General features: G+C 42.6%; 1 protein-coding gene across 1 annotated transcript in view; it reads left to right on the top strand.

Moving 5' to 3' along the window:
- The first annotated feature begins 168 nt into the window (after positions 1-168).
- The window catches only part of KIF9 (kinesin family member 9), a 42,765-nt gene continuing 15,757 nt past the window's right edge, over positions 169-27,176 (top strand). The window contains exons 1-12 of the mRNA XM_060782710.2: positions 169-271; positions 1,635-1,800; positions 3,661-3,767; positions 5,546-5,770; positions 10,338-10,421; positions 10,507-10,599; positions 12,134-12,281; positions 13,349-13,413; positions 14,602-14,679; positions 18,590-18,658; positions 24,334-24,438; positions 26,249-26,304. Of these exons, the coding sequence (XP_060638693.2) occupies positions 176-271; positions 1,635-1,800; positions 3,661-3,767; positions 5,546-5,770; positions 10,338-10,421; positions 10,507-10,599; positions 12,134-12,281; positions 13,349-13,413; positions 14,602-14,679; positions 18,590-18,658; positions 24,334-24,438; positions 26,249-26,304 (1,292 nt within the window). The 5' untranslated portion in view covers positions 169-175. The remainder of the gene's footprint in view (positions 272-1,634; positions 1,801-3,660; positions 3,768-5,545; positions 5,771-10,337; positions 10,422-10,506; positions 10,600-12,133; positions 12,282-13,348; positions 13,414-14,601; positions 14,680-18,589; positions 18,659-24,333; positions 24,439-26,248; positions 26,305-27,176) is intronic.

The raw sequence follows: 27,176 nt of genomic DNA, 5'->3' as shown, positions 1-27,176 counted from the left end.
TGTCCATGTGTGGACAAGAGGCAGCTTCTGTGGGTTTGTAATTTGTACTCACTTACTACTGACTACATTTCCCACTCTCACATCCTTATGTGATTTGAAAGTGGGAGAAACTATGTCGCCGTTGCTGCCTTTAATTCTCCCCTTTCCTCCCTTCGTCCCTCAAGCATCCATTACAATGTGTGCCAGTATGAAGAGGATCACTGCGTTCGCACGAGTCAAGCCAACAACTGACTTTCCCCAAGATGTGCTCAAGTTTCGGCCAGACAATAAGGTAGGTGAGCATTACAGTGGCCACAACTAGGAGTTTTTTTGGTCGAGGATGGTGATGATGTGTGCCTTCAATTCATGTCCAAGTTATGGCTTTGAGATGAATCCATTGCGGGATTTCTTGGCAAGATGTGTTCAGAGGAGCATTTGTCTTTGCCTTCATTTGAGGCTGAGGGAGCAAGACTAGTGGGTTTCCATAGCCAAGTGGGGATTTGAGTTCTAATCCAATGCTCAGACCAATGCACTACATTGCCTATTTGGATTTGCTATAGTCCTATAGTACTCTTCTTCTGATGGCTTGGAGCTACCTATGACCACAGCACCACACCACAGTTTAGAGTATAAGCAAAGAGTTTATTGTAAAACACATAAAACTACAAGGGATATCCGGGACCCATTGTGATGGCGCGAGTGGCACCACCTATGTGTAGAACTGTTAGTTGCAAGATTTAAACTGTTGTATCATGCTTAATCCTGCCTTTTTACCCTGCTTATGTATAGTTGGATTGATTGGTTATTTATAGCTGTCAATCAATGTTGTTTACACCAGTTGAATTGCTTTCTCAGCTCAATTGTTTGGCCCCACCTCTTCTTGGAGGAGGGAAGTGCTTCCCTTTTTTCATTCTGCCATCAGAGTTTCTATCAGATGGACGTGAGTAAGAGACTTGACTCTAAAAGACCCTGATTAAATTACCTCTCAGCACCAATTCTAAGGTTTTTTACCCTTGAGACTTATGCTTCATGTTCAGACCAACCTGAACGACGTTGGAAGTCTCAAGTGCCTTCAAACCGGTTCTTTTGGCACCAGAGGAAGATCCTGAGTCTTCAAACATAGGCCAATTGGACTGGGGTTGTGGTTTGCTCCGGCATTCACAGCCATTGAGGAAAGAGGAAACTTGGAAAGGCTTCTCAGTTTCAAACTCTTTGGACCCAGGACTAACTGAGACTGTAACGTATGCTTTCCTTCACCCCTCTTAAGTTTCCAGCTCATTGCTTTAAAGAAATAACTCTTTGTGATCAATAAAACTTTTTTTGAGTTATTTACAGTGTTTTGGGTCTTTGGGAGTTCCAGTTTCCTAAAGGAGGGCAAGAAGCAATCCCCTGGGGAAAGATGTCACATCCATGCCTCTTTCACTAAGAGCTATTGCCCCTAGGCGTGATGGCACACCCATCAGTCCCTGGCTGCTGAGCTACAAAATGGAGTTAGAACTGTATTATATGACCAGTGTAGACACACATAACAAAGATTGAACTGAATTATATGAGTCCACACTGCCATATACTTATAATAACAGTGTATATGGGGCCTTAGATTCATATTTACCTGATTAAATGCTTGTCCTACTTTCAGTTTATCTCTTTTCTAGACAATAGATGTCTACACGGAGAAAGACCTCTCGAAAGGCATTGTCAACAACAAGCAGACAAACTGGTCTTTTAAATTGGACGGTGTCCTCCACAACGCCCCTCAGGAAATGGTTTATAATGTGTTGGCCAAAGGTCTGGTCAATCAAGCCCTGAATGGATATAATGGTAAAATTTCACACCGTTATTCTCATATTCATCTATTTCTAGGGATGTAAATATTTTCTCCACCTAACCAGGAAGAGCCTCTCTGCTGTAAGAGGTGTTTGGCAACGGAATAGCATGCCTCTCCATCTTTGAAGGTTTTTAAACATTGGTGAGATAGACCTCTTCCTTTGCCCACTCTTGTTAGGATGGATATTCGAGCTATGTTTAATGTGTTGTCAAAAGCTTTCATGGCTGGAATCATTGGGTTGCTGTGAGTTTTCCAGGATGTATGGCTATGTTTCAGAAGCATTCCCTCCTGACATTTTGCCTGCATTTATGGTAGGCATCCTCAGAGGTTGTGAGGTCAAGCTATGTTTGTTGAGGTGGAGGGAGGATGTCAGAAATATTAAAAATTAACTATGTATTTTTAAGTACAAAAATGTGAGTCAAGCACCAAAAGAGTTAAATAGATGCAATGGCTCAGCAAAAGCTGTAGTTCTGTATAAGCAGGTGTTCCTGTAGCTTAGTAGTCCTGAAAGAGGTCTTTGTCGCATCTCAGGGTAGTTTTCACCTTGCTCAAGACACCACCACACACCAAGGGTGTAGGTTTTGTAGTTTATTGAGAAAAAGCAAAATCAAAACAGAGAAATAAAGATGCAAAAGTCCAATAGGCAAAACAGAGTCTTAAATGCAAAGGCAAAGTTCCCAAGATCCAAAGGCAAATAACATGAAGCATAATCCCTTAGCACTGGTCAAACAAGAGTCCATGGTAGACAGGTAACATCAGGATCAAAAAAGTCTCAAAAAAGCCAGAAGTGTTCTGCAAAAGCCAAGGTAATTCCACAAACGTTAACAAGGAAAGAGCAACATTGAACTGACAGAAAATGCCTGTCGGCTTCATCATTAAATAAGTTTCCCTGACATGAACGCATTGCGTTGACCTTTGGCTTCACGATTGCTGCAAGACGTATGCTTCTGCGAACTCTTAACTGTAAATGATCCTGTCTACTCATTAATTCATTATTATCTTCAGGGCTAGACAACTCATTATCTCGGTCCAGCTGGGCCTGATCTCCCTGGGAACCAAAAGGAGTCTCCACTTGCAGTTGTGGAGTTTCACTATCTTTATCTAAAGGCACATTCCTTTCTCCGGGGAACAGACTTGCTGTTTCTTCCTCAGAAGCCACACTATCAGCCCCGTCTGGAACATGTACAGAAATCTGTAACCCAACAGCCTCCTCGTCATCCTGCGGAAAGTCAGGCTCAGAAGGCCCAGAAGGCCCAGCATAAGGCCCAGACAGTTCAGTCTCAGACTCAGGCTCAAACTGAGCCACAACAGTCTATGCAGGAGAAGGGCCTCAGTGTGTTAGTAGGCCTCAGTATAAGAAGGCCTCAGTGTTAGTTCACCTCAGTGTTTGAGAGGCATCACTCTGAGGTAGCCCTCCGTGTGAGAAAGCCTCAGTGGGAGAAAAATCTCAATGTGAGGTAGGCCTCAATTTGAGAAAGCCTCAGTGTTAGTTCACCTCAGTGTTTGAGAGGCATCACTGTGAGGTAGCCCTCAGTGTGAGAAAGCCTGAGTGGGAGAAAAATCTCAATGTGAGGTAGGCCTCAGTTTGAGAAAGCCTCAGTGTTAGTTCACCTTAGTGTTTGAGAGGCATCACTGTGAGGTAGCCCTCCGTGTGAGAAAGCCTCAGTGGGAGAAAAATCTCAGTGTGAGGTAGGCCTCTGTTTGAGAAGGCCTATCCACTCGCCCAACAGATTACTCACGAGGCAGCCAAAAATTAATAAACCTTTTAGTGACGCATTGTGTTCTTGGGAGGCCAGTGTAACAATCTTTGAACACAGCCCACCTTTCTAGTGCTTTCTCTTCATCTTTTCTAGGTACTATAATGTGTTACGGGCAAACAGGGGCTGGTAAGACTTACACCATGACGGGAATGACGGAAAACTACCTCAATCGAGGGATCATCCCCCGAGCCATACAACAGGTAATTCGGAGTGTGATACAAAAGATGTGGGTGTTAAGGAGAAACCTGGAAAGGCCGTCTGTCTGTGGTCCTGCTATTTGTATTGTTCCTGCTGATCATATCAGTGCGGAAAACACCAATGCTGGAGTACAGTTGGTTCTTTCCAACAAAGGTGGTAGGTCAGAGCTGTTTCTTAAATTGTCTACAGCAAGCTGACCTTGATTGTGAATGCTTTGCCTTTTGTTTGGTAAGAAATGAAGGAGTATTTGGTATCTATGGCAGAGGATAGTGAAGCAAAGCTAGTGCTATATATGAACCTATGGTAGGAAACTGGAGAGAAAATATGCAAGATGCTGTGGTGAGATTTAAAAAGGGCAAACGCTTACTGTCTATACTCGAGTATAAGCCTAGTTTTTCAGCCCTTTTTTTAGGCTGAAAAAGTCCCCCTCGGTTTATACTTGAGTCAATGTTATTTATTATATTACTCTATTATTATTTTTATTATTATTATTATTATTATTATTATTATTACATTTATTATTATTACATGTATAATTTTTCTCTATTATTACATTTATTATTTTACTTTATTATTGTTGTTGTTATTACATTTATTATTTTCTCTGTTATTACATTTCCATTACTTTACTCTGTTATTATGATTACATTTATTATTTTACTCTATTATTATTATTATTATTATTATTATTGTATTATTATTATTACATTTATATTATTTCACTATTATTATTATTATTATTATTATTATTATTATTACATTTATCATTTTACTCTGTTATTATTACATTTCCATTACTTTACTCTATTATTGTTACATTTATTATTTTGTTCTCTTTATTATTATTGGAAAGATACGTAAGCACATTTACATTGAAGGTGGCTAGAATAATGATTTAATCAGAGTTGGGCAGTCTTATCTTAAATTAAATTTATTTTTGAAATGTATTAGTAGCTGCTGCATTTCCCCCTCCCTTGGCTTCCAGATACCCCATATTTCACTGAGTAATAGTCGCACCCTCATTTTTTGGAGGGGCAAAATTTGTATTTTTGTGTTCCTCACATAATAGTCGCAGAGCGATTTGGTGCTTTTCCTTCCTTCTTTCCTTCCTTCCTTCCTACCTTCCTTCCTTCCTTCGAAGGCAAGGTTGTTTACAAGCTTTTAAATGGAGTTTCACTCTTCCCTCCTTCCTTGAAAGAGCTCCATTTCAGATATTGTAAATGACCTTGGAAAAAGAAAGAAAGAAAGAAAGGTGAGGCTTCCCTCCAGTTTAAAAAACCAAAGTGTCAGAAACAGAGCTGTTTGTTTGAGCCTGAATCATCCCTCCTACTCTGCTTTCATTTCATTTTTTTAAAAAAAACAGAAACTAGGGAATTAAAGGCGGATTTTTTCCTCACATAATAGTCGCACCTTCCTTTTGATGCAAAAAGAAGGGAAAGTGCGACTATTATCTGATGAAATATGGTTTTGGCCCACAACTCCCATCAAAGTGCCAGAATGGTGGGCTATGCGGTCCAGGCCATCTGAATGGTTCTTGGAGTGGAGCAGCTACATCAAAGTATCTCTACTTTCTGGGTGGGATAATCCAATTGTACAGTGCTTTCACCTTTTGTGTCCTGTCCTTATCCATTCTGTGCAGGAGAGCATCTCACTCTATGGAGACCCTAGTCAGTAAGCTCTCCTTCCCCTCTTGAGAAGGAAAAATACATACATAATCTCTTTGCATCTTTTTCAAAAATCTGATCAGGTTGAGGCAAAGCTTCCAATCTTTCTCTCACAGGTCTTCAAGTCAGTGGAGGAGCATGGGAGCCAGTTCATCTCTGTGCGGATTTCTTACATGGAGATCTACAACGAGACCATCTTTGACCTTCTCTCCATGATGCCTTTGGGGGCGGTCAACGATGTACCTCTGTCTGTTGTGGAGACCCCCTGTGGGGTCTCAGTGAAAGGGTTGACTGTACATCCTGCCCCAAGCGAAGAAGTGGCTTTAAATCTTCTGTTTGAGGTATGTGCTGGCATGGCAGTGCCAGGTGATTTTAACCTCTTTTTCTTGCATTGCTAGTTTGCATGAATCTATTTAAGCCATGCATTTTGCAATAAGGTAGCTTCCCTCAGGTTGCAATCATAGGGCCAACAACTTGGCAATCATCGTTAGAATCTTTTCCCAGAGTTTTGGAGGGAAAGGAGGACTTTGTTCAGTCTCACTGTTTTGGAGCCTAACAGCAGGACGTGTGGGTCTCTCTCTACCACCTGCACAGAGGCTTCACTTCTCACAGCTTTTGCTGGGGGTTAAAGAAATAGATTCACAGCTCTGCTGCGGAGTAAAGAAATAGTTCCTACAGCCTTTGTGGAGAAACTAAAGGACACCTTTCAGCTTGGCAGATCTACAGGAACCTTGCCTGGTAAGGGACCACTTGGGCTATCCATAAAGCAGCTTGGAGCTGGGAGTAGGGGCCTCATGCCAGCAAGGTAAAGAGAGATTGCCCAGGGAGGGGTCAAAGGATTTCCCTAAGGAAGAAAGGAACAGTTTACCATCAGTTGCCTGCCCCTTGATAGCAGATTGAGGAAGCTATCGATTTTCCAAGGTTATAAAGTGTTTAATTCTTTTGTTTGAAGATTTAAGCCCAAATAAAGAACTTTGTTGAGCTTATCTTGAGCCTCAATAGAACTTTGTGTTGGGAAATCTAAAGGGCCCTTCAGCTGAGGCACCCCGGCATCCCATTGGGCATACAGAGAGCACATCCTGTAAACAGACATTATTTCAGGCTCGGCCATCTTCCTTGGTTGGGAAGGAGACTTACACAGATTTATTTATCGTGTCATCCGCAACCAGAACATTGTATTACATTTCTAACAGAACAAAATAAACAAACAGATTTTAAAAAACACAAATTTTGCAAACTTGGTAGCTGATTAAATGTCCTTTGACCAGTATCTGGCCACTTATTATTATTATTATTATTATTATTATTATTATTATATATTTCAGTTCAAAGCAGATAATCTGGGATCAGAAACTGGATTATGTGACAGTGTAGATGGGGCCTCACTGGAGTCTGAAATTACTAAACAGAGCCTGTCGTACTTTGGACGTATTGTGATGTCATCTGAGATAGTGGGGAAAATGGGAATGTTGAAGGCAAGTGAGAAAAAGAGGAAGAACACATTGAAAGTGAGATCTTGCAAATTCATGGACCTGGATTTGCAAGATCTCACCCATCATGACTGGGACTCGTGTAAACCCGTTCACAGAGTCACCATAAGAGGAAGTTGACCTGACAGCACGTAACAACAACAACATTTCAAGTTGTATGAGACTTCCCAGGTTTTCTTTCATTCTAGGTGTGTTCCCATGTTGTCCAATACATTTCTTGGGCTTCCAGGATTCGAGAAACAACCTTTTCTTTCCCCCCTCACCTGTGATTTGGACAACTCTGCATTTTTGAATGGGCTTTAGGAAGAAATTTCCCATTGGCACCAGTGGGGAGTTTTTTCGAAACCACATTCACTAGATAGGATGTGATTTCTTTTGGTCCCCATTGTGCCCAGGAAGGAAAGGGGTCAGTTTCCTCTGCCCACACACTATTTTTCCAGTAATAACTCCCCTTCCTATTATCTGAAGACCTAGAGACTGAGGGCAAGCATAGTATTATAGTACTGTTATGATTCAATGCATCATTGTGCTAGGAACAAAGAGATTTAAAAATATACTTGAACGGTATATGAACGGTATATCTTGCTGGGATTTCAGAGGGAAATGTGGCTTTTGTTGTATGTCAGCCTGTGATTGTGTCTGATGATTGGGTTGCTTTGGATGATGGGAATGACAATGATGTTCATGTTCAAGCTGATTTCCCTGATAGAAATGGGGCTGCTGTCCATGAAGATGTTCCTGAGGGGAATTGAGATGATGGTCTATTTCCTGGAGCTGGTTTTGGAGATGTGGGGCCTGAATGCAGTTTAGATGATGGGTCGCAGAGGCCTGTATTACTGCAAGAGGATTCTCAAGGTCTTGAGCTTGGGAAAGGCTCTGCGCCTCAGTTCCCTGGTCAGTTATCTGCAGGTGGAGATTTCAATGAAGGGAGTAGCGGCGAAGCTTTTACTCAGCAAAGACAAACAAGTCAACAATTAAGGCACTCAGCCAGATTACAACAGAAGTTAGAAGTGAAACCAACATTAAGAAAGAATCCTTTCCTAGCTGTTTGGGAATTAGGGCACAGATATAGGTGCCAAGTACATGTTCCGTCTTCCAGGAGCTTGGTTTGCATTGCCCCTTAGTTGCATAAAATAACATCCCTTTTCATTTTCCCCAGGGTTGTAGCAGCACCCTAAAAGTTAATTATTAACAGAGGTTGGAAGCCAGCCCGCAAGCCCTTGCAGCTATTGGTTTAAAAAGGTATCCTTTTGGTTTAGAGACCGCCCTTTTTCCTGGGGATGAGATCTCCATTTTGGAAAAGCCCTCCTGCTTTCTTTAGTATAGAAAAAGCCTCAGATGTGCTGGTGGCCAAGGTAGACCGGTGGCCGGGAGAGCTTTTGCACAATTAAAACTTGTGCGCCAGTTGCGCCCGTACCTTGGGAAGTCTGATCTGGCCACAGTGGTCCACGCTCTTGTTACATCCCGACTAGATTACTGCAACGCACTCTACGTGGGGTTGCCTTTGAAGACTGTTCGGAAACTTCAATTAGTCCAGCGGGCGGCAGCCAGATTACTCACCGGAGCGTCATACAGGGAGCATACCACCCCCCTGCTATGTCAACTCCACTGGCTGTCGATCCAGTTCCAAGCACAATTCAAAGTGCTGGTTTTGACCTACAAAACCCTTTACAGTTCCAGCCCAGGGTATCTGTCTGAACGCATCTCCTTCTACGTCCCACCTCGGAGTTTAAGATCTTCTGGGGATCTTAAACTCTTGGCCCCACCTCTATCACAAGTGAGGTTGGTGGGGATGAGGAGCAGGGCCTTCTCGGTGGTGGCCCCTCGCCTGTGGAATTCACTCCCTGGGGAAATTAGGTCATGGACATCCCTCCTTGCTTTTAGAAGGAAATTAAAAACATGGATTTGGGACCAGGCTTTTGGGTTATCTAGCCCATAGACAAAGGACAAGCGATGACTAGAATTGATGGTTTTGACAATGTGGAATGAATTTACGGACTCTGAGCTGGCAAATGTTGAGCACTAGATTAGTTTTATTGATTATGATGTATAATGGATTGTTTTAATTGTTTTAATTACTGTCTATATATGTTTTATTTTTTATCTTATTGTTTGTGTTGGCATCGAATTGTGCCTTTTGTAAGCCGCCCTGAGTCCCCCCTCGGGGGTTGAGAAGGGCGGGGTAGAAGTGCAAGAAATAATAATAGTAAATAATAGACAGCTCGGACAAGCCATTGTGAGTACAATTGAGATTGAGATTAGGGTCGAGGTTGAAACTGGCGTTGAGCTCAGATAGAGAAAGACCTGCTCTTTCTAGAAGACAGTAGCTCATTGCTGGGGTAGGGAATATCTCCGGATTTCTCTGCCATTGAGAAAGGCTTCATTACTTCATCTCCAAAAGTAGTCTTGAGCTTAGATAGGGGAAGACCTGCTCTTTCTGAAAAATAACAGCCCAGGGTTAGGGTAAAAGATCCCAGGAGTTTTTCTACCATTGGGGATAAGTTAACTCGGTGACTGAAGGAAAAAGGAAAGAAAGAACATCTGTATGGTTTCTCAAATTGACTATTTGTGTTTGTAACTTCATCAAGCTGTGCCAAGTCTGTCAAGGACTTTGTAAAATAAATGTTCTGTTGATGTTCAATTCTTGACTGGCCTCAGTTGCTGAGTATCTGGAGCTTCGAAGAAAGGAGCCCAGATAAAGAGAAAAGCACATCTTAGTTTTAACTTTATAGTGTCTGGGTGTTACGGCACAGTACGGGATCTAGCTTCAGACAAAGCAACGTTGGATTCATGTTAAGTTCTTCATGCCAAGTTCTTAGACTCTTGTCTTTGTTTGATTCATGGATTTAAGTGCCTTGGCTGTTATTTGCCTTTAAAAACAAGTATCTAGTTTCATGGACTTTTTTTGGATCATTTCTCTTTGGACTATTCGCTTCTGTGTCTTCCTAATCAATTGGATTACCCTTTTACTGTGGATTACTTTTTATTGCTTTGGCTTTTGTTATCCTCAATAAACTGCTTGCTATTTTAACCCATCTGTGTGGTGTTTAAAGTCAGAGGGGATCCTGCTCTGGAATACAACAGCTTCTAGGTTGCTGGGTGTCAAAGTGTCTGAAGTAGGAATTGCTAGTGGTCTCCCACTGAAGTCCTAGCCAGATCTAACCCTTCTTAGTTTCCATGATTAAACAGGATTCTAGTACTGTAGGATATTTAGACCTGTGCACATGTGCCTTCAAGTCATCTCTCAGCTTATGGAGACCCAGTGAATTTCATAGATAGACAAAGAAAGGTCAAAGGAACATTTTCATGAGTGACATCAACAAATTACATTTAAAAATGTAAACATTCCAAGTTTGAGTTGCAGTTTTCAGGTGACCCCTTAGGATTCTATTTCTCTGATTTTTCTCTTCCTCTTCAGGGCAACCTCAACCGGTCTGTTGGCCAAAACGCTCTGAACACGCATTCTTCTAGGTCCCACTGCATCTTCACAATTTACATCGAGGTCAGTTCCCGGGGAGGTTCCAGGGTCTGGCTGGCTGCTTCTGTCCCTTCCAGAGTGACCGAATGCTCTTGACCTCTCGCCTCAGTGTCATTCCAGAATCCTTTCCAATGCCCAGTACGTCACCTCCAAAATCAACCTGGTCGACCTGGCAGGCTCGGAAAGGCTGGCAAAGAGCAAAGTAAGTCGACCGCAAATGCTTTATGAGTCAGCTCAACCTCAATTTGCAAAAAGAAGAACAGACATACCAGCTAAAAACAATGGTTGCCTGCTTTTGGAAACTGAACAGAGCCTAGTAAATACTTGGATGGGAAAACAAAAAAATAATTTCCAGGAAGGGTTGGATGGGAAGGCCTCTTGCCTGAAATCCTGAAATGAATAAATTGTCAATACTCAGCTTGGGTTGTTGTGAGTTTTCTGGGCTGTCCGGCCATGTTCCAGAAGCATTATCTCCTGATGTTTTGCCCACATCTATGGCAGGCATCCTCAGAGTTTGTGAGGTATATTGGAAACTAAGCAGGAGAGGTTTATATATCTCTTGAGGGTCCATGGTGGGAGAAAGAACTCTTGTCTCTTGAAGGCAAGTGTGAATGTTGCAATTAATCACCTTGATTAGCATTGCAAAGCCTTGCAGCTTCAAAGCCAGGCTGCTTCCCACCTGGGGGAATCCTTTGTTGGGAGGTGTTATCTGGCCCTGATTGTTTCCTGTCTGGAATTTCCCTGTTGTTCTTTGTTGTCCTGATTTTAGCCAATATTACTCAGCTTATCCTGATTCACTGAGGCCTCTTCCACATTGTTCCTGTATCCCAGACAAGAAATAATCAGGACCAGCTAATCACCTCCCAACAAAGTACAGTATTAGCCAGGGCTTGAAGCTGCAAGGCAATTCAATGCTAATCAAAGTGATTAATTACAAGATTGACACCTACTTCCAACAGACAAGGGTTCTTTCTCCCACCCTGGACATCATTCCACAGATATAGAAACCAAATTTTCCTTCTTTCCAACAGACCTCACAACCTCTGAGGATGCCTGCCATATATGCAGGTGAGACATCAGGAGAAAATGCTTCTGCATCATGGCCATAAAGCCCAGAAAACTCACAACAACCCAGTGATTCTGGCCATGAAAGCCTTCGACAATACATTAGATAGTAGTCCATGTGTTATGCCCAGAAGGACAGCAGATTTGTGCCTGGTGCACTGTAACCAATTAACACAAAGGTTTCAGAGGGTGAAAAACACCTTTAGAGGGTGAAAAACACCTTCTGTGCAGAAAGGGCTGCCCTGGCAATCATTTGCAAAGCAAGCCCTCCATCAACCTGTTTACAAGCCTTTTAAAAGCTTCCTAACTTACTCACAGCCTGTTTCTATCTGATGGGCTGTTTGCCACCTGCCTTGGCATTTGTTCATTGGCTACCATTTACTCCCTACCTGCAAGAAAAGTTAATGTAATAGGTTTACACTTGCTACTAAAACATTTCACAGGTAGAGACTAACTCTAAATGACCTTGGGATGGTATCTACATTTTCACATGGAACAGCCACCAGTCCACAAACCTTCAGCAATCGCATGTTTGCAATCAATAGCTGTAGCAAATGGATGCACGGATGATGATGCTGGTCCTTGGCATGTTGGAAAGCACATAATGGTGGGGCAGCATTATAGTTACCCTGAGAATCTCTGCTCTAAGGCATCCTCTTGGTTTTTAACAGTCTGAGGGCCGTGGGTTGAAGGAGGCCACGTACATCAACAAGTCCCTCTCCTTCCTCGAACAAGTAATCCTTGCCTTGTCTGATCACAACCGAGAACACATCCCCTTCCGCCAGAGCAAGCTCACCTACACCCTGAAGGATTCATTAGGTAAGCCAAGGCCAGTGTTGTATGTCAGCCTGTGATTGTGTCTGATGTCCATGATGGTGGGCCTGGGTCTGTTGGCAATGGGGATGAGGGTTTGCAAGCTCAGATGAGAGGCTCGAGGTGTCTCAAGATGATTCACAAGGCCACATTCCTGGGAGAGGCCCTTCGCAGTCTTTCTCAGAGCAACTACCTAAAGATGATTTGTCAGGTACAGAAGTTAATGAGAGTCAAGTTAATGAGAGTGTAGATAGGAAGAAAGGCTTTTGTAAACAGAGACAGAGTTCTCAGGTGCAAAGAAGATCAGTTCGTTTACAGGAAAAGAGAGATAAGAAACCTTTATCTAGTGGCAAGGTCAAGAGAAATGCTTTCCTTTCAGTTTTGGGATCTGGAAAAGCTTTATATTGATTCATGGGAAAGAGCTGCCTCAGTTGGGTCAACGCTGGAATTTCATGACGGTCTTGCTTTCAAGTGTTCTTAGTTTCATGTACCAATTTTTTTTGCCAAGCTCCTGATTTGTGTATTGGATTTTGTATGCTGACTTGTTTCATGGATTCTTGTGCCTTGTTTCATGGATTTTTGTTCCAATGGATCTTATTTTGTCTTGAAGCTCATGGACTATTATTTGTCTTGGAACTGTATTGTTTTGCTGATTTTACTGCATTGCCTACATATACTCTTCAATAAACTGCTTGATGATTTTACCATGCTGGTGTGATGTTTAAGGCCAGAGGTGTTCCTGCTGTGGTGTATGGTAGCCAGGCCATGTATAAATCGGGCCTGGGCCAACTTTGGACCTCCAGGTGTTTTGGACTTCAACTCCCACAATTCCTAACAGCCAGTAGGAATTGTGGGAGTTGAAGTCCAAAACACCTGGAGGGCTCAAGTTTGTCTATGCCTGAATTATTAAGTCCAAAACACCTGGAGGGCTCAAGTTTGTCTATGCCTGAATTATTAAGTCCAAAACACCTGGAGGGAGGGCTGAAGTTTGCCCAGGTCTGCTTTAAATGCAGGAATGGCTCAAGAACACTGAGTTATAACTCTGACTTTGCTTTACCTTCCTTTTTTCGCAGGTGGGAATTGCAATACGGTCCTAGTGGCTAACATCTGCAGTGAGGCTGTTCACATTGTGGAGACGGTAAGCATCTTGAGGTTTTTGGGACAGGACAGAGGGTGAGGATGCCTAAAAATAAAGTCAGCAGACTGTAAGGACATAAGTTGGAAAATGCCTGATTTATGGGTTACGTCAAGCAGCGGTCAAGCGGCTATAAGGCTAACAGACTTGTCCTCTTCTGCCATTCGTTCAGATGGTAAGGAACGGGTGTTAGAAGCTCCTCACGAGCCTTTTCTCAGCCCCCTTGTACACTGCCATAGAAAATCCAGCTCAACTACCTAACTACTGCAGCCAGAATCGTATTCACTAAGAACTGGAAATGGAAAGAAATACTTCAAAGAGAAGATTGGCAAAATAAAATTTTGTAGATAAGGAACATGGATGAATTAACTTATTGGCTAACGCCAAACCAAGGAATTCCAAAAAGCCACACAAACTGGGACCCCGGAAAAAGTTACGTTAGACAATGGAAAAATAGAGATTATTACCTAAAGAGAGTAAATCACAGATAAATAAGAAACGAGCATGGAAGCATTATCTTCACAATGTAGAAAAAGATACTAAAGACCCTCAAAGACTAGATTTGGGGGGAGCGGGGGGCTTTAAATACATTTTCTATATTTTTCTACCAATTTTTTCTGAATCTTTTTTCCCTTTTTTGGTGTTTTTTTTTCTTAGTAAAGCAATATTCTCTCTCTCTTTTCATGGCTTTTCTATCAACAATGAATATGTTCTCCCACTTTTGATGCTAAAAACTTTAGTGCATATATTAGTTCTATAAAAACCAATCAATAAAAATATTGGGGGGCAAAAAGAAAATCCAGATTATCTGCTTTGAGTTGCTGTAAGTTTTCAGGGCTGTATGGGCATGTTCCAGAAGCATCCTCTCCATATGTTTCGCCCACATCTATGGCAGGCATCCTCAGAGGTTCTGAGGCCTGCTTTGAACTGGATTACATGGCAGTGTAGACTAATATAATCCAGTTGAAAACAGGCAGTCCATACTATTTAGTTTGAACTGTATTATGTGAGTCTACACTGCCTTTGTTGTGAAGTGAATATAGGAACATTCATACCCCACAACCTCTGAGGATGCCTGCCATAGATGCAGGCGAAACGTCAGGCGAGAATGCTTCTGGAACATAGCCAGACAGCCCAGAAAACTCCCAGCAACCCATTCATGTATAATTTATATTTTGTTTTATTTTGCAGCTCTCCACCCTTCGGTTTGCTAGCAGAATGAAATGGGTGATGACGGAACCAGTTGTCAATGAAAAGTTTGACGCGGAGGTGTGTCCCGTCTCATTTTCACTTTTTTTTTATTGGCCAGGGAAGGAGAGTTTTGGTTAGTAACTAACCAGTTAAAAAGTCTGTTTTGTTCCTTTGAGGCAGAATAAGGGGCGATGAGATTTGCATGGAAAGAATGATGCGGAAATGGCCAAGCCGAGGTTTCAAAAGGCAAAGGGAAATCAAGCCATCGTCTGGTCAGCTCTCAGCTGAAGGATATGGGCTCACTCACTTGCTTACTTTTGTTCTTGCCGTACAGGAAGGACTTGGCAGGCTTCCCTGAGAAATACTACAGCATAGATCAAGTAAAATATTAATTTTGTGCAAGTGTTCACACGGGCATGGTTTGACATTGCCTTAAACTGCTTTGACCTTTATCTGAGCCATCTTTTTAATTTTTTTTTTTTGTCGTGTCAGAGCAACCAGTCCATTATATTGCATTTCTAACAGAACAAAGCAAACAAAGAGAAAAATACAAAACTTGTGAGTTTGGTAGTTAGTTAAATGTCCTTTGACCAGTATCTGGCCACTTGGAGTGCTTCCGGTGTTGCTGCAAGAAGGTCCTCCATTGTGCATGTAGCAGGGCTCAGGGTGCATTGCAGTAGGTGGTCAGTGGTTTGCTCTTCTCCACACTCGCATGTCGTGGATTCCACTTTGTGGCCCCATTTCTGAAGGTTGGCTCTGCATCTCGTGGTGCCAGAGCGCAGTCTGTTCAGTGCCTTCCAAGTCGCCCAGTCTTCTGTGTGCCCAGGGAGGAGTCTCTCGTTTGGTATCAGCCATTGGTTGAGATGCTGGGTTTGAGCCTGCCACTTTTGGACTCTCGCTTGCTGAGGTGTTCCAGTGAGTGTCTTTGTAGATCTTAGAAAACTATGTCTAGATTTAAGTCGTTGACGTGCTGGCTGATACCCAAACAGGGGATGAGCTGGAGATGTCTCTGCCTTGGTCCTTTCACTATTGGCTGCTACTTCCCGGCGGATGTCAGGTGGTGCAATACCGGCTAAGCAGTGTAATTTCTCCAGTGGTGTGGGTCGCAGACACCCCGTGATAATGCGACATGTCTCATTAAGAGCCACATCCACTGTTTTAGTGTGGTGAGATGTGTTCCACACTGGGCATGCATACTCAGCAGCAGAGTAGCACAGTGCAAGGGCAGATGTCTTCACTGTATCTGGTTGTGATCCCCAGGTTGTGCCAGTCAGCTTTCGTATAATATTGTTTCTGGCACCCACTTTTTGCTTGATGTTCAGGCAGTGCTTCTTGTAGGTAAGAGCACGGTCCAGAGTGACTCCCAGGTATTTGGGTGTGTTGCAATGCTCCAGTGGGATTCCTTCCCAGGTCATAATCCTCAGAGCTCGGGATGCTTCTCTATTCTTGAGATGAAAGGCACATGTCTGTGTTTTAGATGGGTTAGGGATCAGCTGGTTTTCCCTGTAATAGGCAGTAAGAGCACCTAGAGCTTCGGAGAGCTTCTGTTCTACCATCTCAAAGCTCCCTGCTTGAGCGGTAATGGCACGATCATCAGCATAGATGAAACTCTCTGTCCCTTCTGGCAGTGGCTGATCATTTGTGTAGATGTTGAACATGGATGGAGCAAGCATGGATGGAGTATTTTTAAAAATACTAAATTGTTTTGTGTGCTCTTGGGCACCTTCTACACTGCCATATAATCCAGATTATCAAAGCAGATAATCCCCACATTGTCTGCTTTGAACTGGATTATATGATCTTACACTGCAGATAATCTGGATTGTATATGGCCATGTAGAAGTGGCCTTTGTGTTATTCAGTTACTCTTACAGCTTTAAATTGGTCTGAGATGTTTGCAGTTGGTTTTTACTTTACGTCATCCTGAGGTCCTTGAGCTCCAGGAGCCAAATGGTAATATTTCCGCACCATATTTCTTCGATTGTAAGATGCCCTCTAATTTTAGTGCCCCACTACTAACAATAAATACGTAAGATAGATCTGCGATTCCAAGACACATCCCATTTTTAGCAATGTTTATATAGGTGGGTTGTGGTAGGTTTTTCCGGGCTATATGGCCATGTTCTGGAGGCAATTTTTTTTCTGACGTTTCGCCTGCATCTATGGCAAGCATCCTCAGAGGTAGTGAGGTCTGTTGGAATTAGGACAATGGGTTTATATATCTGTGGAATGGCTGGGGTGGGGCAAAGAGCTCTTCTCTGCTGGAGCTAGGTGTGAATGTTTCAACTGACCACCTTCATTAGCATTTGAAGGCCTGGCTGAGCCTGGGAAAATCTTTTTTTGAGAGGTGTTAAGATGTGCCTGGTTGTTTCCTCTCTGCTGTTTTGCTGTTGTAATTTTAGAGTTTTTTAATACTGGTAGCCAGATTTTGTTCATTTCCATGGTTTCTTCCTTTTTGTTGAAATTGTCCACATGCTTGTGGATTTCAATGGCTTCTCTGTGTAGTCTGACATGGTGGTTGTGGGAGTGGTCCAGCATTTCTGTGTTCTCTAATAATATGCTGTGTCCAGGCTGGTTCATCAGGTGCTCTGCTATGGCTGACTTCTCTGGCTGGAGTAGTCTGCAGTGGCTTTCATGTTCCTTGATGTGTGTCTGGGCCATGCTGCGTTTGGTGGTCCCTCTGTAGACTTGTCCACAGCTGCATGGTATCCGGTTATTTATTTCTCGTGTCAGGGCAGCCAGTCAAATATATTACATTTCTAACAGAACAAAGCAAACAAACAGAGAAAATACAAAATGTGTGAGTTTGGTAGTTGATTAAATGTCCTTTGACCAGTATCTGGCCACTTGGAGTGCCTCTGGTGTTGCTGCAAGAAGGTCCTCCATTGTGCATGTGGCAGGGCTCAGGATGCATTGCAGCAGGTGGTCTGTAGTTTGCTCTTCTCCGCACTTGCATGTCGTGGATTCCACTTTGTGGCCCCATTGGCTCTGCATCTCGTGGTGCCAGAGTGCAGTCTGTTCAGCGCCTTCCAAGTCGCCCAGTCTTCTGTGTGCCCAGGGGGGAGTCTCTCATTTGGTATCAGCCATTGGTTGAGGTTCTGGGTTTGAGCCTGCCACTTTTGGACTCTCGCTTGCTGAGATGTTCCAGCGAGTGTCTCTGTAGATCTTAGAAAACTATGTCTGGATTTAAGTCGTTGACGTGCTGGCTGATACCCAAACAAGGGATGAGCTGGAGATGTCTCTGCCTTGGTCCTTTCACTATTGGCTGCTACTTCCCGGCGGATGTCAGGAGGTGCGATACCGGCTAGACAGTGTAATTTCTCCAGTGGTGTAGGGCGCAGACACCCCGTGATAATGCAGCATGTCTCATTAAGAGCCACATCCACTGTTTTAGTGTGGTGAGATGTCTTCCACCCTGGGCATGCATACTCAGCAGCGGAGTAGCACAGCGCAAGGGCAGATGTCTTCACTGTATCTGGTTGTGATCCCCAGGTTGTGCCAGTCAGCTTTCGTATGATATTGTTTCTGGCATCCACTTTTTGCTTGATGTTCAGGTATCCAGTGAGAGGATCCCTCTTGTCCTTTGCTGAACGTAGCATTTGTTGGATTTTCTTGGTGGGTTTGTAGAGTGTTTGTATGTTGTGTTTCCTCATCAGCTTCCCTATGCGGTCAGTGGTTCCCTTGATGTATGGCAAGAACACTTTATATAGGAAATATATAGAATCAAAGAAATACAGTAAATGAATATACTAAGGTCCCTTCTACACATCCAGATAAAATCCAGGAAAACTCAACTTCCTGATCCTTTTCAGGGTTTGAGCTAAGACCGTGATTGTGATGCCAGTCATTGAAAGTGCTTCTTTAGTGGTAGGAGTCGGTGAGAGATGCGCCCTTGGTTGCAAATAGGAAGTATCTGGAAGACCAAATGCACTTCTGAAGATTTCTTTTCCTCTATATACTCATCTGTCTTTCTTCTCATTTTGTTTAGAGAATGGTGAAAAATCTGGAGAAAGAAGTCCTTTACCTGAAGGAGGAGCTGGCGATGCATAACAGCTTGGTAAGGACTGGGCCCGGTCCTGTTCAACATCTTTATTAATGACTTAGACGAAGGGCTAGAAGGCAGGATCATCAAGTTTGCAGACGACACCAAATTGGGAGGGATAGCCAATACTCCAGAGGACAGGAGCAGAATTCAAAACGATCTTGACAAATTAGAGAGATGATGGGCCAAAACTAACAAAATGAAGTTCAACAGGGACAACTGCAAGATACCCCACTTTGGCAGGAAAAACAAAATGAAAAGATACAGAATGGGGGACAATGATGCCTGGCTCGAGAGCAGGACGTGTGAAAAAGATCTTGGAATCCTCATGGACAACAAGTTAAACATGAGCCAACAATGTGATGTGGCAGCAAAAAAAGCCAATGGGATTTTGGCCTGCATCAATAGGAGCCTAGTGTCTAGATCTAGGGAAGTCATGCTACCCCTCTATTCTGCTTTGGTTAGACCACACCTGGAATATTGTGTCCAATTCTGGGCACCACAAGTCAAGAGAGATATTGACAAACTGGAATGTGTCCAGAGGAGGGCGACTAAAATGATCAAGGGTCTGGAGAACAAGCCCTATGAGGAGCGGCTTTCTTGTGTTCAGATGGAATCTCCCTTCTTTCCTGTAGTTTGAAGCCATGGCTCCATTGCATCCTAGTCTCGAGGGCACCAGAAAACAAGCTTGCTCCCTCCTCCTCCCTGTGACTTCCTCTCATATATTTATACATGGCTATCATATCTCCTCTCAGCCTTCTCTTCTTCAGGCTAAACATGCCCAGCTCTTTAAGCTGCTTCTCATAGGGCTTGTTCTCCAGACCCTTGATCATTTTAGTCACCCTCCTCTGGACATATTCCAGCTTAGAGTCAATATCTCCCTTCAGTTGTGGTGTTCAGGTTTGGACGCAATATTCCAGGTGTGATCTAACCAAGGCGGAATAGAGCATGGGGAGCATGACTTCCCTAGATCTAGACACTATGCTCCTATTGATGCAGGCCAAAATCCCATTGGCTTTTTTTTTGCCACCACATCACATTCCTGGCTCATGTTTAACTTGTTGTCCACAAGGACTCCAAGATCTTTTCCACATGTCCTGCTGTCGAGACACGCGTCCCCCATTCTGTATCTTTGCATTTCTGTATCTTTACATTTCATTTTTTCTGCCTCAGTGGAGTCTCTTGCATTTGTCACTGTTGAACTTCATTGTGTTAGTTTTGGCTCATCATCTCTCTCATCTGTTAAAATCGTTTTGAATTCTTTAAGATGTTTTATCTAATTTTAATTATTGTCATATAAATCTAAATATATTAATTTCATTTGTTGGTAAATTAGGTTTGTGTAGGTAAGAGTTTGCTATGTTATAGTATCATCCTTTCTGCTCCTTTCGAACATGACACAGACTTTATGCACATGTGTACCCTGTTTCCCTGAAAATAAGACATCCCCTGAAAATAAGACCTAGTAGAGGTTTGCTGAATTGCGAAATAGAAGGTTTCCTCCAAAAATAAGACCTAGCGAAGTTTTTGTTTGGGAGCATGCTCCCCCTGGTGGCCAGAATCTGCAATACTCTCCCTGCTGTACAAGTGGTCCAGGAACAGTTTCTAAACAGTGTGTGGAAGCCAGAGACTTTACAGCCCTTATTTTTTGTGGCCCTGTGTGTGAGGGCCAGTGTATTTATTATATATTGCCAACTACTGCCCAGTATATAATAAATGTTGAATTTTTTTTTGTTCAACAATAAATGTGAATTCTTCTTCATGGAAAAGTAAGACATCCCCTGAAAATGAAAACTAGCACATCTTTGTCTTATTTTCAATGAAATAGGGTGTGTGTGTGTATCTATCTATCTATCTATCTATCTATCTATCTATCTATCTATAAATGCTCTGTGCATGATGAGTACCTTAAAAACAAAAGAACCAATGAATGAAATCACATCAAATTTGGCAACAAAACGTCTCACAACACAACCATCACTCAAAAAATTACGATTTTGTCATTTGGGAGTTGTAGTTGCTGGGATTTATAGTTCACTTATAATCAAAGAGCATTCTGAACTCCATCAACGATAGAATTGAACCAAACTTGGCACACAGAACTCCCATGACCACCAGAAAATACTGGAAGGGTTTGGTGGGCATTGACTTTGAGTTTGGGAGTTGTAGTTCACCTACATCCAGAGAGCACTGTGGACTCAAAGAATGATGGATCTAGACCAAACTTGGCACATGAACTCAATACGCCCAAAAATGAACACAGATGGAGTTTGGGGGAAATAGACCTTGACATTTGGGAGTTGTAGTCACTGGGATTCACAGTTCACTTACAATCAAAGAGCACTCTGAACCCCACAAACGACAGAATCGTGGCAAACTTCTCACACAGAACCCACATGAGGTTCCAAAAAGTAATAAGTCAGTAAAAGGCAGTAACACAAAGCAATGTCCACTCAAGCAGTTCCAAGGCAGTGTTTATCCAGGCAGGAATCAACAGGAAGCAAAAACAATCCAAAAGGCTAAATTCCTCCACATGAACAAGGCCCCATGAACAGGATTTCCGTGGCACATGAACTTGATTTCCAAACGTTGCCTGATCTAACAGGTTTTCCCTTGAAGCAAACCTTATATCCCAAAACTCAGAAACTGGTTTCACTTTCCCCCACATTTGCCCCTTATGTGACTAAGTCTTTCGGAGGGACATAAGCACTGAGTTTGCTGTTGATCCTAGCTGATCTCCAGCCGCCTATCCTTCAACTCCCTATCTGTCTGCTCATTAAAATTCCAAGGTGTCAGATTGTTTTCCAAACCCAAATCTTGAGAGCTCACAGAAAGAGGGAGTAAACCATCATCCCTAGGCTCAGCAGGAATATTCTCATGAGAAACTGTCCTTTGCACTGGGGCCTCTCTGTCATTGTCTGTCTGAAAATCATTGACCAAACCATCTCCATCTTGCACCATCATTACTCTCATCATAAGCATCATGATCTGGGAACACAAACACAGGCTGATTCCCAACAGCTTTCTGTCCAAGGTTTCACTATCCTCTCCCTCATTAACTCCTGCACCTGGCAAATCAATCTCAGCATCATTTTCAGACAGTTGTTCTGAGAAAAGCAGTGAGAGGTCTCTCCCAGGAATGTGGCCTTGCTCAGACCTCTCTTCTGAACTTAACTCTGGCCCGAGCAAACCTTCATCTCCAGGCCCATCATCAGGAACACCATCCCCATTCCCATCATGAACATCAACATGAACATCAGACACAATCACAGGCTGACCTACAACACTACTCTGAGCAACTGCGGTTGATATGCAATGTCATAACCAGCTCACCCTTGTGACATCACAGAGTCATGGAACAATCGCCTTAGAAGGGACCTTGAGGACTGTCTCCTCCAACCCTGCACATGCAGGATATATGGAAAAACCATCCCTGACAGATGGCCATCTAAATCCACCACCATCCATTCTGTCAAATATGCAGTTACCTTCAAGAAGTTCTTTCTAGTGTTTAGGTGGGATTTCTTTCTCTGGTGCAGCTTCTGAAGCTTTTGCTCCAATCTTTGTTTGCAGAACAAGTCACATTTTTCAGAATCCAGTTCTCACAGGTACAGAAGGTGAAACTTTCTGAATGGGGTACAGACAGCAAAACAAGGCCCACAGGGGTGTTAACCCTTCCCTATACTGTCCAAAGATAGATAGATAGATAGATAGATTGATGGATGGATGACTGGAGTTACACTTAAAAATGTTCCTGTACTGACTTACATACAAATTCAACTTAAGAACAACCGTACAGAATCTGTCTTGTTCGTAATTTGGGGACTGCCTGTAATCCAGTTCAATCTGCATTATATGAGGCTGGATCTACACTGCCTTATATCCCAGGTTCTGATCCCAGGCCACTTCTGCACTGCCATGTAATCCAAATAATCAAAGCAGACGATCCACATCTGCTTTGAATTGGATTATATGACTCCACACTGCCATATAATCCAGCTCACAGCAGGTAATCTGGATTTTATATGGCAGTGTAGAAGGGGCCCCAGATTATCTGATTACAACTCATATAATCCAGTTCAAAGCAGATAAATCTGGGATCAGATCCTGGGACACAGGGCGATGTTGATCTATCTTGAGTCTACAACTAGCCATTATAATCCAGTTCAAACTGCATTATATGGCAGTGTAGACGGTGCCTTAGGTAGTTTGGAAGGAGAGTTTAGGTCCCCTCTACCCTCATAATCTAGATTATCAAAGCAGATGATCCATATATGGCAACATTCAGTGCTGTTATACAAAGACAAGACAGACAACTGTATGTGCGTGCGTATGTGTGCATGTGTGTGTGTGTGTGTGTGTGTGTATATATATATATATATATATATATGCGTGCTTTGAACTGGGTTACCTGAGTCCACGCTGTCATATGATCCATCTCAAAGCAGGTAATCTGAATTTTATATGGCAATGTAGAAGGGGCCTCATATAATCCAGTTCAAGGCATTTAAACCGCCTTCTGGAGCTGCATTATATCGCAGTGTGTTTGTGTGAAGTTGTGGGTGTTGTCATTGACCTTTTTGTTTTCTTTTCATGTCAGGAGTGACTTGAGAAACTGCAAGTTGCTTCTGGTGTGAGAGAATTGACCATCTGCAAGGACGTTGCCCAGGGGATGTTGCCCAGATGTTTTGATGTTTTATTATTTATTATTTACAGCATTTATATACTGCTTTTCTCACCCCTAGGGGAAATCAAAGTGGTTTACCATCCTTGTAGGAGGCTTCTCTTATGTCCGTGCATGGGGAGCTGGAGCTGACAGAGGGAGCTCATCCGCACTCTCCCTGGATTCGAACCCCTGTCGATCTTCAGTCCTGTGTTTAGCCCATTGCACTAAAGGGGACTCCTACCTCGTTGCGTTAGTTTTAGTGGACTCCCCTGTGTCTTCAGTGCAGGAGGCAGAAAGCAATGCAAAGGCGACCCGGATAATATTGTGGTTCAACAGGCTCCTGAGCAGCCTGATGGGTTTCAGTTTTCTGAGCCACAGTTTTCTCAGCCTGCAGTCGAGTTGGGGAAGCAGTTCTCACAGGACAGGAATGCAGCTGATAAGGAGGAGGGCCAGGTGCGGCTTCAAAGGGATAACAAAACTGTGAGACGGAGTTCGCGGATTGCAGCCAAGTTATGTCAGCAACGGGTCAAGGGAGCAGTGGGAAAGTAGATTGTGGGAAAATATATTGTTTTGATGTGCAAAATGTATTTAGGGCTTTCATTGGCAATTCAGAGCTGTCAGTTTCAACGTGGCTTTCTGCTAGCAGTTTCATGCTCATGCATTGGAAGAAAGAAGGCTTGGAGCCTGGGTTTCTTCGTGCTGCTTTTGGGCTCATTTGCTTGGCACAGAGTTTGTGCTTCCTGCTTCATGACTCTTGTTTATCTTGATTTTCTCTTAAGGATTTCTGGAACTGTACCGTGCATTTTACCTGAACTTTGTAACTTTGTATTGACTTAACCTTTGCCTTCCTTTGGAAACTTTACAATAAACTATAATTTTTACAGCCGTGGTCTGGTGGTGATTGAGAATAAGGTGAAGCTTAATCTGAGACGCAACAGATAACACCGACCATCCTTTCGCACAGGTGAAGGAAGGATGAGATGGCCCCCAAATGAATATGTTTCCTTTTCCTGACCTGTTCTAGCTCAACCGGGCCCCAGTATCCTATGAGCCCCTGAATGAGATCCAGATCGGAGAGATCCACTCTCAAGTTCGCCGATTCCTTGACGGGACCATCGATGAATTAGATGTAAGTCGTTCCCTTGCAAGTTCCTTTCCTTCCTCTTCTCCTCTGCTTCTTTTCTTTCGCTTCATTTATATTCCTTTCCCTTTCTGCATTTCGATAGATGTGGGCATTTAAAAATCAGCACCCCCAGTGAGTTATCGAGACAGGCTTTGGGAGGTTTTGAAAAATCAAGTTGGAGGGTTTGTTTACAGTATTTATATTCCGCCCTTCTCATCCCGAAGGGGACTCAGAATGGATCACAGAACACATATAAGGCAAACATTCTGTTCTGTCACCGCTGGGCCTGTAGTTAGATGACTTTAAAAAAATAGGATGTGTAACCTTTGCCCAACGGGAAGCCAGGGGCCTAAGGAAAAGTTCTCAGAGGTTTCCTCTACAAAGAATCTTCAGATGGCTTCAGAAGTACAACAAAGTCCTTTATTAATGAAATTAAACAGGAACTGCAAGGCTTTCTTGATAAAGTATTAGTTTTCTCAATCTTGTCCTCAGGGGACAGGCACTATCTTCAATAACTTTTCTTTAAAGGACAATTCCCCTTTTTCAACTTCTCCCAAGGCTGACTAAAATCCAACCCTCACTGGTGTGGGTTCTGCTACCAGGCCGAACTGCTTCTCGAGCGCTGAGTGGACCTACCAGCAAGGCAATGGATGTTCTCCAGCTGGAGTTCTTTAGACCTTAAGGCTGTCCTCCTGGAAACTCTCAAGGCTGTGGAAGGCTTCCCTGGAGTTCTTAGGAGACTCTTAAAGCTGTTTTCCCCTGGAAATTCTTTCTCTGGAGATTCTGTTAGAGTTTTTGTGACCCTGGAATTCTTAAAGGTTAAAGCCTTTGTATAGGGGAAGCAACACACATCCCATACATTGGCTAACCTGGCTGAAACTAAACACAAAATGGCTCACTTTCCTACCAAAACCCAAAAAGGGGGCGGGACTAGGGAACCTAACTATAATTGACAGGTGGCTTGCCCTATGATTGCAGCCAAAAGAAGCTACCTATCTGAAGAGCCCCTGAAATTCAGGACTACAACAAACATTCAATGCAAAGCAAACAAAATTGGAGCTCCTGGTACAGCTGTACCTGCACACATTCAATGCCTTTGTACAAAGACAAGACAGACAACTTTTTCTTTATTAATATCCCTGTGGCTATTATTATTATTATTGTTTGAAACACAACAAGATGAGTCCACAGCAGACACTCTGCTGACTGTTGAATTGGATCACATGTCGGACACTTCCCAAGTGTCTAGGACTGTGTGATGTATCGGTGAATAATGCGTGCAGATCCCAGTAAGGTGGCCTTCTGCAGCTGGCAGATGGTAATTTGGTCAGCGCCGATTGTGTTTAAGTGCAGGCCAAGGTCTTTAGGCACTGCACCCAGTGTGCCGATCACCACTGGGACCATCAGTTTTCTTGTTTTTCTGTCCAGATCATCCAGCTCTTGTATTATTATATTACAATAAGTTATTGTTATTATTTATTACTCACCTCTCTCCATGACTCTTCTTAGTATTATTATTATTATTTATTAATCTCCCTGTGGTTTCTATTATTATTATTAGTATTATCATTATTCTACGATAAATCAAATCTGCAAAAGTTAAACTTACAAACATGGAATGAGGATTTTTGTTATTCATGCCTTTTCTCCACCATTTCCATATTATCTCTTCCTTCAATAACCTCTTCTTTTTAGTTATCAAAACAAAGACTTCCCAAGTAGTTTTCTTTTCCTCTTAAAATGTCTGTAAGGGATTCCCAAGACTTTGAGATGTGTCTTTATCAGCAGTCCTCTGTGTTTTGACCTGTCTTCTCAGATTGTGAGCATCCGGCAGATCCACGAAGTGTTCAACCAGTTCAAAACAATTTTGAAGTAAGTATACGTACTGTGATGAGAGGGATATCTATAGCGAATAATAATAATAATAACAACAACAACATTTTATTTATTGCCCACCTCTTCTGATGGCTCGAGGCAGAGTACAACATATAAACACACAAATAATATATCGTTAATGTTTTCTTATGTTTTATGTAATTATGATGTTGTTTGAATTCTTCTTTGGTGATTTTGCCCTTTTTCCACTTCTTGTGCATGTCTCTTTTGTGTCTTAGCACAGTTAGAAGTTCTGTGGACATCCATTCTGGCTTCTTTGTACTTGTCCTATTTATTCTCTTTGTTGGCACGTTTTGCAATTGTGCCTTGAGTATTTCACTCTTGAGAAATTCCCATCCATCCATAACTCATGTAAGCCACCCCTAGTCTCCGTTGGGGAGATGGTGGTTGGGTATAAATACAGATTATTATTATTATTATTATTATTATTATTATTATTATTATAAACATATGTATTTATTTTTACTAAACACAGCTACACAATTGATATTAATATAAATAAATATTTATTTATACTTAACACAGCTACACAATGGACATATTGTGCTAAGAGAATGTAAATCAAAAATCATGATTGAAAGTTGTTATTGTTGTTATTGTTATTATCAATAATATCCCGCTTCAATCTATTGGTTGTTTATTTAAGGCTTGCTTCCAATCTCCCAAGAGAGCCTTCTTTTGCAAGAGAGTCCTGCAAGCAGGGAGAGCTTGCAAAGAGCCTTGGGGTGCATCTGCACTGAAGAATTAATGTGGTTTGACACCACTTTAACTGCAGTGGCTTCATGTTATGGAATCCTAGTACTTGTCCTTTGCTAAGGCGCTGGTACTCTTTTGGAAAAAAAGGCCGA

The sequence above is a fragment of the Anolis sagrei genome, chromosome 6 (genome assembly GCF_037176765.1).
Source record: "Anolis sagrei isolate rAnoSag1 chromosome 6, rAnoSag1.mat, whole genome shotgun sequence".
NCBI lineage: Eukaryota > Metazoa > Chordata > Lepidosauria > Squamata > Dactyloidae > Anolis > Anolis sagrei.
The sequence above is the reverse complement of the archived record's forward strand: the minus strand, read 5'-3'. Positions and strand labels throughout refer to the sequence as shown.